Source organism: Elgaria multicarinata, chromosome 9 (genome assembly GCF_023053635.1).
Source record: "Elgaria multicarinata webbii isolate HBS135686 ecotype San Diego chromosome 9, rElgMul1.1.pri, whole genome shotgun sequence".
NCBI classification, from domain to species: Eukaryota; Metazoa; Chordata; class Lepidosauria; order Squamata; family Anguidae; genus Elgaria; species Elgaria multicarinata.
The window spans coordinates 34,660,478-34,672,433 of NC_086179.1; the positions used below are offsets into that span (position 1 = coordinate 34,660,478).

General features: G+C 42.9%; 1 protein-coding gene across 3 annotated transcripts in view; it reads left to right on the top strand.

Annotated features, from left to right (window-relative positions):
• Window positions 1-11,956, top strand: part of EIF3L (eukaryotic translation initiation factor 3 subunit L) — a 128,164-nt gene that overhangs the window by 111,509 nt on the left and 4,699 nt on the right. The window contains exons 1-10 of one of the 3 annotated variants that reach the window (XM_063133509.1): window positions 1,246-1,358; window positions 1,801-1,849; window positions 2,790-3,000; window positions 3,764-3,843; window positions 5,339-5,400; window positions 5,574-5,643; window positions 6,797-6,870; window positions 8,214-8,385; window positions 9,463-9,617; window positions 10,941-11,111. In XM_063133509.1, the coding sequence (XP_062989579.1) occupies window positions 1,329-1,358; window positions 1,801-1,849; window positions 2,790-3,000; window positions 3,764-3,843; window positions 5,339-5,400; window positions 5,574-5,643; window positions 6,797-6,870; window positions 8,214-8,385; window positions 9,463-9,617; window positions 10,941-11,111 (1,074 nt within the window). In that variant the 5' untranslated portion in view covers window positions 1,246-1,328. Of the gene's footprint in view, window positions 1-1,245; window positions 1,359-1,800; window positions 1,850-2,789; window positions 3,001-3,763; window positions 3,844-5,338; window positions 5,401-5,573; window positions 5,644-6,796; window positions 6,871-8,213; window positions 8,386-9,462; window positions 9,618-10,940; window positions 11,112-11,956 lie in introns of those variants that run through there. The other 2 variants (XM_063133510.1, XM_063133511.1) reach the window with 2 other exon arrangements.

Sequence of the window (11,956 nt, forward strand, 5' to 3'; positions counted from 1 at the left end):
TTACATAGCAAACTCCTTTCCCAAGTGGATTCTCTAGCTAGCCAAAACAGTACTGCAGTGGGATTTACTTCTGAGTAGACATACAACTGGACTGCGCTGTAACAATGCCTGTAGTAATATTTATTGCATCTTGTCAGAACTGAAGCAGAGGGTTTGTATGAGAGCTCAAGGACCATTCGCTGCTGCAGATACAGCATTAGGCTTTGACTCCTGTGTCCTAAAAGGCTGCATACTAGGCAGAAACTCCAGCGCTGTGTCTTCATGAAGGGGTGAAGGGTGCACATATTGAATTTCTTACTGCTGTGCTACTTTAAAAGCAAAGGAACTCTGCTCCCCCCAACACTCCCAAATTATTTAACTCAGGGTATCTAATTTTCTACTGTGGCGGGAGACAACCTTGTACTTTCAATGCACTTTTAACAGAACTTGCACCTTTCAACTGTTGAAGTCTTTAACAACACTGCGTTTATTGTCACGTTTGGTTCCCTGTTTGGGTTAAAAGGTGACTTGGTATTTGGCCCAAATAGGGACCCAAATGTGTCAATAAATGCGTTGTTGTTGTTATCATCATCTCCATCTACAGAAGTGTTGTCATAAGTGCAATAAATAAACAAACAGGATATTTAAAAACACGGGAGCACTATTAGAAAAAAAAATACCCAAACCATTCTTGACTAACTTCTTTCTAGTTCTTCGTGGTAGAGAGTGTGGTTATTTCAATGTACTGCAACGAAAGGGAAGCCTCTACCCTGGTGGGTTTTGTTAGGCATTCCCACCACAGTTGTCCCGCATATGGATTCTACCAAGTGTAATTGGGAACCGAAAGTTTTCTGAGAGAGCTATTTGGATTAGCCCTTCATTACGCTCAACCACGGGAGGCCCAGTTTCCTCCGCGACAACACATCCAACCGGAGGTCGAGAAACAAACGGAAAGAATGACAACTGTAACAGCCAAACAGTTCTATTTCGGCCTCGCCTAGGGTTGCCCTGAATGAGTGACACAAATGCAACTTCCGCCAAGACTTGGAACACCTTGACCAGACGCCATGCACGTATTCTCAACCACACACACTCCAGCCGGGCCCTGCTGTTTCCGGCCACAATAACCCGTGGTAACCGTCGCACAAAATAAACTCCCTTGCGCCCTCCGCTCCTTCTTTTCCCCCAATTGTCCCCCAGCACCCGGAGCACTTTCCCCGTCGGCTTCCGGCTCGTGCCGGAAGTAACGCCGAGTTGTTGGCCGGAGCTCTTTCTCTACCGCAACGCTCCCGTCCCAGTCGGCTGCTTGGCGGTGTGCGTTCCCTTTTCCTGCTGTTCGAAGCCCCGCCATGTCTTATCCGACGGAGGAGTACGAAGAGGTATTGGCTGGCCGGTCCGATCGGGATCCTGGTCGGACAATGGGAACCAGAACTCGCTTGGCAAGCCTTGGGGCTTGAGAGAGATGGGTGTGAGTCCAGGGAAGGAGAGGTACTGCAGTAGGGCAGCCTTCCCCAACCTAGTGCCCTCCAGATGTCTTAAACGTGAACTCCCATCACCCGCAGCCGTCATGGCCAGTGGTCAGGAATGCTGGAAGTTGTCGTCCAAAACATCTGGAGGGCACCAGGTTGGGGGAAGACCGCTCTAGAGTGTCGTTTGGGGAGCAAAGGACCCCCTCCCTGCTAAAGGCGAGGCAGAAATATGCCGCCCTATCTTGGCTTCAAAAAGCAGCCTGTTTCTAGGTTGGGTGGGAGTTTACATCCCACGTGGGGAAGAAGATAAGCATGTTATCTAATGATTTTTCTCACTGTTCTCTGTTTTCAGGGCTCCTATGATCCATATACTTATCCAGGGGATTATGATATGCACACAGGTGGGTACTTGCTTCCAGTTTGATGATGATTCTACCTCAAGATGGGTTTCCTGAGGGATACACATGCACACGCGAGTTGACAGATTTTCAGCACAATCCTATGTATGGCTGCTCAGAAGTAAGTCCCATTCAGTTCAATGGAACTTGCTCTCAGCTAAGTTTATATAGGATTGCATCCTTGATAAAGAATGGGGCTGCTGTGCAACTACAACGTTTTCTTCAGAATTCTCTATGCAGGTGGTGAAGTGCACTATAGTCCATGAAAGCTTATGCCAGAATAAATGCATTATCCTTTAGGCTTCCGCAAGACTTGTTCTATTTTGCTGCATTAGGCTAATAGGCTATCCTCTGTGGAAAAAACTGGGGAAATATGTACTTTATAAAACTTTCTATGTAGGCTACTACTAAAAGAACAAACCTTATTTTACATTGTATTTGACAACCATTGTAGGAAGTTTAGACTAGTTATTTAATTATGAAGGTTGTCCTACATCGATGCATTGTTGCCTTAGCACTGTCTCCTTATTTGTAGTAATTAATAGGAAAAAAATGGGAAAATTTGATTGGAGCCCAGATGGAAGAAAATCTAACTGTTCACCCAGTTTGCCCTATATTTTTGCAGTGTGGAGGGGTTATCCTGACATATCTATTTATTTTACCAAATGTAATGTCTCAGAAACAAAAAGTATATTTTTTATTTCTGGTTTTTTTGGGTGCTAAAGTAGACTTGTTCTTCCTGGACTCCAATATTCATCCTAGTAACATGTATGAATGTTTAGTAAAATAGTTTAGTAAAATAGGCATGAAAGGGAAAGAAAGAAAGAAGAGAGGCTGGAGTCTAAGTCCAGGATCTCTCTGAAGGTTGGAATTATTATATCATTCTGCATCTTCCTGTGGTGCTCTAATATCGCTGTTACATTTTTTTTTTAATGTCTCACAGGGGATCCAAAACAGGATCTAGCCTATGAACGACAGTATGAACAGCAAACCTATCAGGTGATTCCTGAGGTGATAAAAAACTTTATCCAGTACTTTCATAAGACTGTGTCTGATCTGATTGACCAGAAAGTGTATGAGCTGCAGGCCAGTCGTGTATCTAGTGATGTCATTGACCAGAAGGTGTATGAGATCCAAGACATCTATGAGAACAGGTACGGTTTCCCAGGGAAGGATGAGGGTTATCAATATAATTATTTTGTCATCACATCCAGTCTCTTGCATTAACACTTCAGAGAGGTTGAAGAATTGGTGGGATGGAGACCTGCAATAGCTCGCTTGTTCCTAAACCCTGGGAAGTAGTTGAGAATTGTGTAGGAAGCTGCCTTATATTGAGTCCATCTAACCCAAAATTGTTAACACTGATTGGCTTTCTGGGGTTTCAGGTGGGAATTTTTCTGGACCTACCAGAAAATAGGTAGGCTCTAGCAACGGCTCTCCAAGTTTTAAGCCACGAAGGTTTTTCTAAGCTGTAGTAGTGGATGTTTTGGCCGACAACTCCCAGGATTCCTGATCATTGGTTAGGGCTGATGGGAACTGAAGTACAAAATGTCTAGAAGGTGCAAGGTGGGGGAAGGCTGTTCTAGATTCTAGGGACTGACTGGACCTTCTGCATGCAGACCTATAGCCTCATTTCAAGAAGTCTCCGTTTTCTCTGAAGAAATGCCTTCACCTGTCCCAGATCGATGCATGTGTAAATTAAAAGTCTTGTTTCCAAATTTGATCTATGTATAGGAGGCAGATTTCTACAAAAAATAAAAATAAAAATTCTTTACCTATGCAGAGTTGATTAAAAAGTGGGAAAACATGAGTTCCAGTAGATATGGCTTATTGACCATTCTGTGGGTATATTTTGATTTCTCTAGTATTGAAGAGCAGAGCACTTGATTTGGTTTAAAAAAAATTTGTGTGTTGCAGCTGGACCAAACTGACAGACAGGTTCTTTAAAAACTCACCATGGCCCGAGGCAGAGGCTATTGCGCCACAAGTTGGAAATGGTAAGTATTTTCTGTTCTTACTTTACCAGTTTGTTAGAGAAGGAAAATGTTCGTTATGGCCTTTGTCTCACATTGGAACAGTTTGTGTATTATTCTTTTTAAACCATTGGAGTCAGGACTCTTGCCATTTGGAATGAAGAGATAAACTGAGAACAATGTTAAGCTCTTCTAATTTCTAGTGGCTCCTTTTATCTAACTGGAATTCTCATGAAAGTGTGCAGTCTGCTATGATGTTTATTGTCTTCAACATTATATAACCCAAGAATTTGCTGGGGTTTAGTATGGGGCCTTTTCATTTCACTAATGGCAGCAGCAGCTCAGGCCCTGGTTTTGTATTAAAAGTGGGTCAAGGCATGTAGACCCCATGAGGAATTATGCAGGGAAGAAAGAGGGAATGCAAAAGGGGTAAGAAGAGTCTTTTGTCCTTGCACTCTTGCTTCCGACTCTACCCTTCTGTCTGCCTATCCCCATTTACTTCCTCGGAGCCTGTGGTAACAACGTCAGGAGTTGAAGCTGGATGAAGATGCCCGGCTGACCTCTGTCCCCAACTAATTATCACCAACCTTGTGATAGGCTAAGAGGAGGCAAGTAACAGCCACTCAAGCCACTTGAAATTGATCGCAAATAGGTGGCTGAAGGAGGAGGTGGGGAAGAGACAGAAGGCCTCTGCTCTACATAAGTCTAGATTCTTACGGCCACTGCAGTGTGGATTTCAAGAAACTTGCCTCTGCTTGGCCTGTGAAGTAACTTTTTAGATTATAGCTATATTCTTTCTTCAAAGCTTTCTTTGTGTGTTTCAAGGCCCAAAGAATAATGTTTTTTAGGATGTGGTCAGTTTGAGAGGAACACTTTCCCCTCATTTTCAGTATGAGGATCATCTAGCCCAGGGATGAGCAATGTGCAGCCCACCATCTAATTTCATGCAGCCCTTGCCCTGATTTCAGAAGCCCTCTGAAAGTAATTAGTGCAGACCTCCAGCTAGAGTGATCTGCCCCCTTCTCCAGCAGGCCACTTTGTAGGAAAGAAGAGGGGGGGGGGAGAAAAAAGGGTAGCCTCTACCCATTGCTGGCACGTGGACCCTGACAGATTACCCCAAATGGAGTGTGGCACACAACAGAGATAAAGGTTCTCAACCCTGGCCTAGCATATGAATCCAAACTGGCCATGGCATCTGCATGGTTGCTTAGTGTGCGAACACATCCATCCATATGGATGTTTGCTCCCCCGGAGAGAACAGGTATCAACATTATTTTCCTTCTGGCCTCCACATGAAAATAGTTTTATTTGCTCGAGTATTATATTCATATGTCTTTACTTCATTTTTTGTGCCTATCCTGCTCTTTATTGGAAAGATGGTTATTTGTTTTTAGATGGACTCTTGCACTCACATTTAATTGTTCTAAATTATGCCAGGTGCCTCGAAACGCTCATTGAGTGGAAAGATGAGATGTCAGTATTTTAAGTAAAATAATATTTGTGTCCCCTTTCCTTGTAGATGCCGTATTCCTGATTTTGTACAAAGAGCTGTATTACAGACACATCTATGCTAAAGTCAGTGTGAGTATCGGCATAAGATTATCCTTGATGGAAAGTGGATTTGTTTGTTCATTTGCTCTGTCGCCCGGAAACTCTTGAAGTCAGGTGCTGTTCAGTTCTTGAAGCCCAGGCAATTGAAGAGCTGAGCTAAACTTATTTACCATCCCAACTCTTTTTTATTATTATTATTGCAGGGTGGTCCATCTTTGGAACAGAGATTTGAGTCTTATTACAACTACTGCAATCTATTCAACTATATTCTCAGTGAGTTCCTAGGATTCAGTTATCTATGTGTAATCTCAGTATATATATTTTATTGTGGAAGGGAACACAACTATATGTTTATATACTGGGAAAGGAAAGGAACCTCTCGTGCAAGCACTGAGTCATTACTGACTCTTGGAGGGAAGCCAGCTTCCGCTGACATTTTCTTGGCAGGCCTTATATGGTGGGGTGGTTTGCCGTTGCCTTCCCCGGCCGTTATTACCTTTCCCCCAGCTAACTGGGTACTCATTTTACCGACCTTGGAAGGATGGAAGGCTGAGTCGACCCGAGCCAGCTGCCTGAAACCAGCTTCCACTGGGATCGAACTCAGGCCGTGGGGAGAGTTTCAGCTGCAGAAACTGCTGCTTTACCGCTCTGCGCCACACGAGGCTACTGGGAGTGAAGTGTAATAAACTCAGCAGCCCAAAATTCCCCAGCTGTTCCCTTGCTTCTTAGGACTGCAACACTTTTAATCTCCAGACAGCCATGAGCTGTAATCTTAATTCTAGCAGTAGAAATTGAGCTAATGGTATGCTTATCAATTTATCCTTCTATAATGATGGGTTCTGTCTTAGTTTAAAACATCTCAAACCATTGGGAAGTGCAAAGAGCGTACCTTCTTCTAACACTTGATAGACCAATAATATTCAGATGCGGTAAAATGCAGAGACTTGGTGATGCTATAAAATTAGCCCTGTTTGTCTGGAAATTTGTTCAATCTCCAGCATCTGCACGAAGAGGTCTCTCAACTCTACATCTTCCTCTGCCACCGTCTTGCTTCTTCCTGACCTAAGCTGAACTAGCGATAGCCTGAGCCCTTGCAGAATTATTGCTCTGGGATAGGGAGGAGCATTTGTAGAGGGAAAATGGAGCCTCACAGCCCCCTGATGAAGAAGGTGACAAGCTACCCGTTGACTCGCGCTTCAAGATGCCTTGAATGAGCAACAGCTCTGTGATGAGTTGGAGAATGCAATTGATGGGAAACTTAGCATGAGTGGATGGGAGCTACCCATTTTTTTGTTGAAGCTAAACAGCCCTTAGGGCTGAAAAGGTTGTGCAGTCCTGGCCAAGCCCCTTATTTTTATGGCATGGAACACGCCTACAAATCTCTTCTCTCTGGTACAGTTAATGTCTTGTGACTGTTCTCCTCTAGATGCAGATGGCCCAGCTCCTCTGGAACTGCCCAACCAATGGCTCTGGGATATCATTGATGAGTTTATTTATCAGGTACAGTAGCTGAAGGCCAAAGCTGTGCCTATGCCACATGCTTCTCTCTCTTTTGGAGGGTTTGGGTCAGCATGGCCAGTGGTGCTCCAAACACATCTGGAGGGCACTAGGCTGGGGAGGCTGATATAAGAGATACAAACTTGCTATAATGATTAATTAGAGAGCATGAGGTGGAGATATGCAAATGCCTCAGATCAGTAGAGCTTGCCCTTGTCTTGTGATTGTTATAGCTTGTTACCTGGCTCTTATTACTTCTTGGACATCCATGATGAAGACTGCTACCTATACACACTCACCTAGGAGTAAGTTCCATGGAGCTCAATGGGGCTTACTTCTGTGTATACGTGTATAGCATTCCAGTATAAATTGTATAGAACTGTATGTCTTGCATAATATATTCTGTGTTCAGAATCTGATTTTCTTTGAAACAGAATGTGGATGTATTGGGTAAAATCCAATGTAAGTCATACTTGCAGTAGACCCATTAAGCCCCATTCATTTTAAGTTAATCATGACTACCTCAAGCCCTATTCATTTTAATGAGTCTACTCTAAGTAGGACTTAGAATTGTGGAGTTGGAAGGGACCACAAGGATCATCTAGTCCAGCCTTTCTCAACCTGGGGTGCTCCAGATGTGTTGGACTACAACTCCCAGAATGCCCCAGCCAGCTCTGCTGGCTGGGGCATTCTGGGAGATGCAGTCCAACACATCTGGAGAGCCCCAGGTTGAGAACCACTGATCTAGTCCAACTGTCTGCAGTGTTGCAGGAAAGCCAATTAAACCACCCATGAGAGGTGGCTGTCCAGCCTCTTCTTAAAAACCTCCAGAAATGGAGAACCCACGAACTCCGTAGGTAGACTGTTCCACTGTTGTACAGATCTTACCATCAGGATGTTTTTCCTTATATTTAATCGAAATCGAGGTAGCTGAAACTTGTACCTGTTATTTCGGTCCTAATTTCTGTTGCAATGGAAAATAGTTCTGACCATAACTTGCCTATTGCTAGTGGATCAGCTTCCTATGCAATTGGTGCCCTATACCCAATTCTTATAGCAGCAGTTTGGCTTCTGATTAATATAGACAAACCTTAGCAATTTTTTTCTTCTTGCATAGAAATCTTAAATTTTTTTGTTATTTGCCTACCATGTGTAGGCTTCTTGCATTCATGCACATACATTAATGAATTGCCTCCCTCCACCCCACTTCCCCCATCCTTGCTCTAGGTAACTACTATTTGATTATTCATCTGGGATTTTTAGTCTATGTTTGTTCACAAAGTATCGAAAGTGGGATGCTTACTGGCTTCATTTTCTCTCATGCCTTCCTCTATATCCTTTCACAGTTCCAGTCCTTCAGTCAGTACCGCTGCAAGACAGCCAAGAAGTCTGAGGAAGAGATTGATTTCTTGCGTTCCAATCCCAAAATCTGGAACGTCCACAGTGTTCTCAATGTGTTGCACTCCCTGGTGGACAAATCCAACATCAATCGGCAGCTAGAGGTCTACACTAGCGGAGGTAAGGAGGCAAAGGATATGGATGTTTAAAAACAATAAATGACCTTAATCCCTGCGTTCCAGCCTGACTGAAAACTTAGGGTGGCTATAAAATGTACATTGCCTTGCATATGAGCTGTGTGTGTATATATTCTACAAATAACAGCAATTGTTGCGATTTTGTTCTTGGGATCTTTGTTAACTCCTCAGAATCCCAGGACTGAAAGGCTATGAGAGGTACTTCACCTCTTAACACTTTGGTAGGTACTTTTAGTCCACAATCCTGTTGAGCTAAATTTTCCCCATTCACTTTTGTTTACCCAGAGCTAAATGGAGTTAAATCTAATGTTTGGGCTTAGTTGGTGTGTAAATTGGAAGAAACTCTGTGTTATGAGTATATGAGTTGCGTTCTCAAGATCATGTAATATGGCTTATTTCCATCTCAATGCACGTACAATGCATTCTTCAGCATGTTTACTGAGAAGTACGTTTTACTGAGTTCAGTGTGATTAACTCCCTATTAAGTGTGTTTAGGATTGTAGCCTTGGGTTGCAATTCCTTGCACATGTAATTGAAAATAAGCCGATTGTGAAATTATTGGATCTGCCTTCTGAGTAAACCTAGATCAGTCTGTTGGTTCTCTTAACATGCATACAAAAGGATAGGTTAAGATGGAATCTTTCACGTTAACATTAAATCTTTCATGTTACTCACTGTGTGTACTAATAGGTGATGTAGTGATTGTTAGTTCAAACCCAAGGTTGGTAGTTATTCCAAATTGATTAATGTGGGTAACAGTTGTTTGTCCGGACTGGAGGAGTTGATGCCTCTAATGCCTCAGTGGAACAGTAATATCTTAAATCCTCTGGCATATTCCTGTTAGTGTTGTTTGAACCTTTGCCTACTTTATCAAGCCTCTATTGATTTGGTTCAGTCCAATTCATCTGTTATCCCGTAACTGTTTCTATATGGAAAGTCTGAACTGTTTCAGTCTCATCATGAACCAAGATGACATGTCGAAGGTTGCACCTACTGTCCTCTTCCCTGTTCTGCTGTAGAATGCTCAGGGCTCCATTCAAATTTCATTTCCCCCCCTTAGGTGACCCCGAGAGTGTGGCTGGGGAGTATGGCCGCCATTCCCTGTACAAGATGTTGGGATATTTCAGTCTCGTGGGTCTGTTGCGCCTCCATTCGCTGTTGGGAGATTACTATCAAGCCATCAAGGTTCTGGAGAACATTGAGCTTAACAAGAAGGTAACGGAACTGCCATAGAATTAAAAGAGAGCCACCCTTGTAAGGAAGGTTGTCTGTGCTGGGATATTTTTAATATTCACTGTTGAGTACTCTGGTTTGTGTACCTGATGAGATCCAGATGTAGTTCTCTGCTGTCATGCGTATCAAATATAGAATCTTTGTTCCCATATTTCTGCTTAGTCAGTTTGTGTAAACAGTGAATGTTGCGCAAGGTCATTTGTCTTCAGTTACATGTGGAGTCTAATGTATGACTCAAAATTTTGGATTCTTGAGAATTCCAGCATGCTTATGCTCTCACCATTGGAGGACCTGCATTTGAAAATATGCAAAGAGTCTCTTCAAGGGTGTTACTATTTTAGGTGACTCTGTCCAGTCATTTTCTTTCATTTGCAGAGTTTGTGTTCTGGAGTACCTGGGTGATACTTCACGCATCATTGTGTGGGGTTTGCATCTTTCATAATGCGATTGTATTGTGTAGGCGTTGCATCTTCACCAATACCATTCAGAGGATTAACAGCGTGTTCCAGAGGGGACAACTTTATAAATAGGACCTCCCACCTAGTCATCCTCAAACACTACCTATTGCCTTCCAACCATATCTTTCCCCCTGCTGCTGTGCTATTTGTTGCTTTTAGAAAACCTAAACCTTGAGAATCTGGTTCCAAATAAAGTATGTGGATTGTATTGGGAGAATCAATTGTGCTTAAGTTCCATTTGGGTTGTAATGTGTTGTGCTCAAATTGGACAGCCTGGTATAGCAGAGTTGCTGCTGCTTATCTTCACGGTTCTTTACAGCTTTTGTCATTCTTGTCCAGGTGGTATACATTGGCGGGTGGGGGGGAACACCCATAGATGTATTGTATTGTTAGCCTCTGTGTGCAATTATGCTTAATTCTCAACACAATGTCTGGTCTTTAGAACTATTAAGCATGTGTGCTTGCAAGATGACAGGGAAAGTAGGCGTATCCCTTCCCTCTTAGGATTTTTTTTAAAAAAGTGTGTTCAAGTTATATTTTATTTACATTCAGTAATACATTTGTTAGTCTTTAAGGTGCCACAAGATCTCTCTGGAAACTGTTAAATTACATAATGTATTAAGCCTTAAGGTGGTTTAAAAAGATAACATGAAGGTGTTCCATTTCAGGGCTACCACAGAGAAGCCCCTGTTCCTATCCGCCAGTGACCGCACCTTTCTAATGGAAGGAATTTGGAGTCAGGCCCTTCCACCATATCATTTGGAAGAAAGTTGTTCTTACTAGTGACTGAAAAGAGTTCTTTCCTAACTTCTCACTTACCATCTTTTCTCTTCCATCCCGTTCTCAGAGTATGTATTCACGAGTGCCAGAATGCCAGGTCACTACCTATTACTATGTGGGCTTTGCATACCTCATGATGCGACGCTACCAAGATGCCATCCGTGTCTTTGCTAATATCCTCCTGTATATTCAGAGGACTAAAAGCATGTTCCAGAGGACAACCTATAAGTACGAGATGGTAAGCTGTCCGGAAGCCATGGTGCCCCTGTGTAACTTGGTGAACCGTTGTCTTTGCAAAGTCATCTGTTCCTTATTCCTTTGCTGAGGGTTTGATTCTTTCTTCCCAAACATACTGCCCTGCTTACAGCACAGTTCTAGCCATGACTACTCAGAAGTAAGCCCCACTGTATTTAACTGGCCTCAAGACAAGCATGTATAGGACTGCGTCTTTATGTTTCTTCTAGACTCCAGTTTTCAAACCAGATTGTTAAAAACTTGCAAACATTTTATAGTGAGTAAGTCACACACTTACTGACCTTCTTGGCACCCACATCATCCACCAAACTCATCCAGATGTAACTGATTAAATCTTTTAGGAACCAGTTTCTCCCTGGCTCCTCATTGTCTGCCCCAGATACATCAAACTTTAGTCTTCACCTTCAAGGCTTTCTTTTGCTAAACTGCCCTTGTCTCTTGTTACTTTGCCTACATCCTCTGCTCTGCAATGATACCAGCTGTGATGCTGTGTGTGATTCCAACCTCCCCACTACCACCTTCCACTCTCTCAAAGTTGTTTTCAAAATTGGCTCCTAACTGCTGCAACAGTTCTTTAGTTCTGATCTGCCCAAAGCTTTGTCCTCTCTATTAATGAGTTGAGCGTCCTCTCTGGAGCCCTAAAACCAACGAGTCAGTATTGGGTATTTATTTATTTATTTATTTATTACATTTTTATACCACCCAATAGCTGAAGCTCTCTGGGCGGTATCACAGTTTATGGATCTTTTGGTGTACTTTTCCACGGAGGCATATTAGCCTTCGTAAAAACAACAACAACATTCCTTTACTTGCATTCTTTTTGGCTTC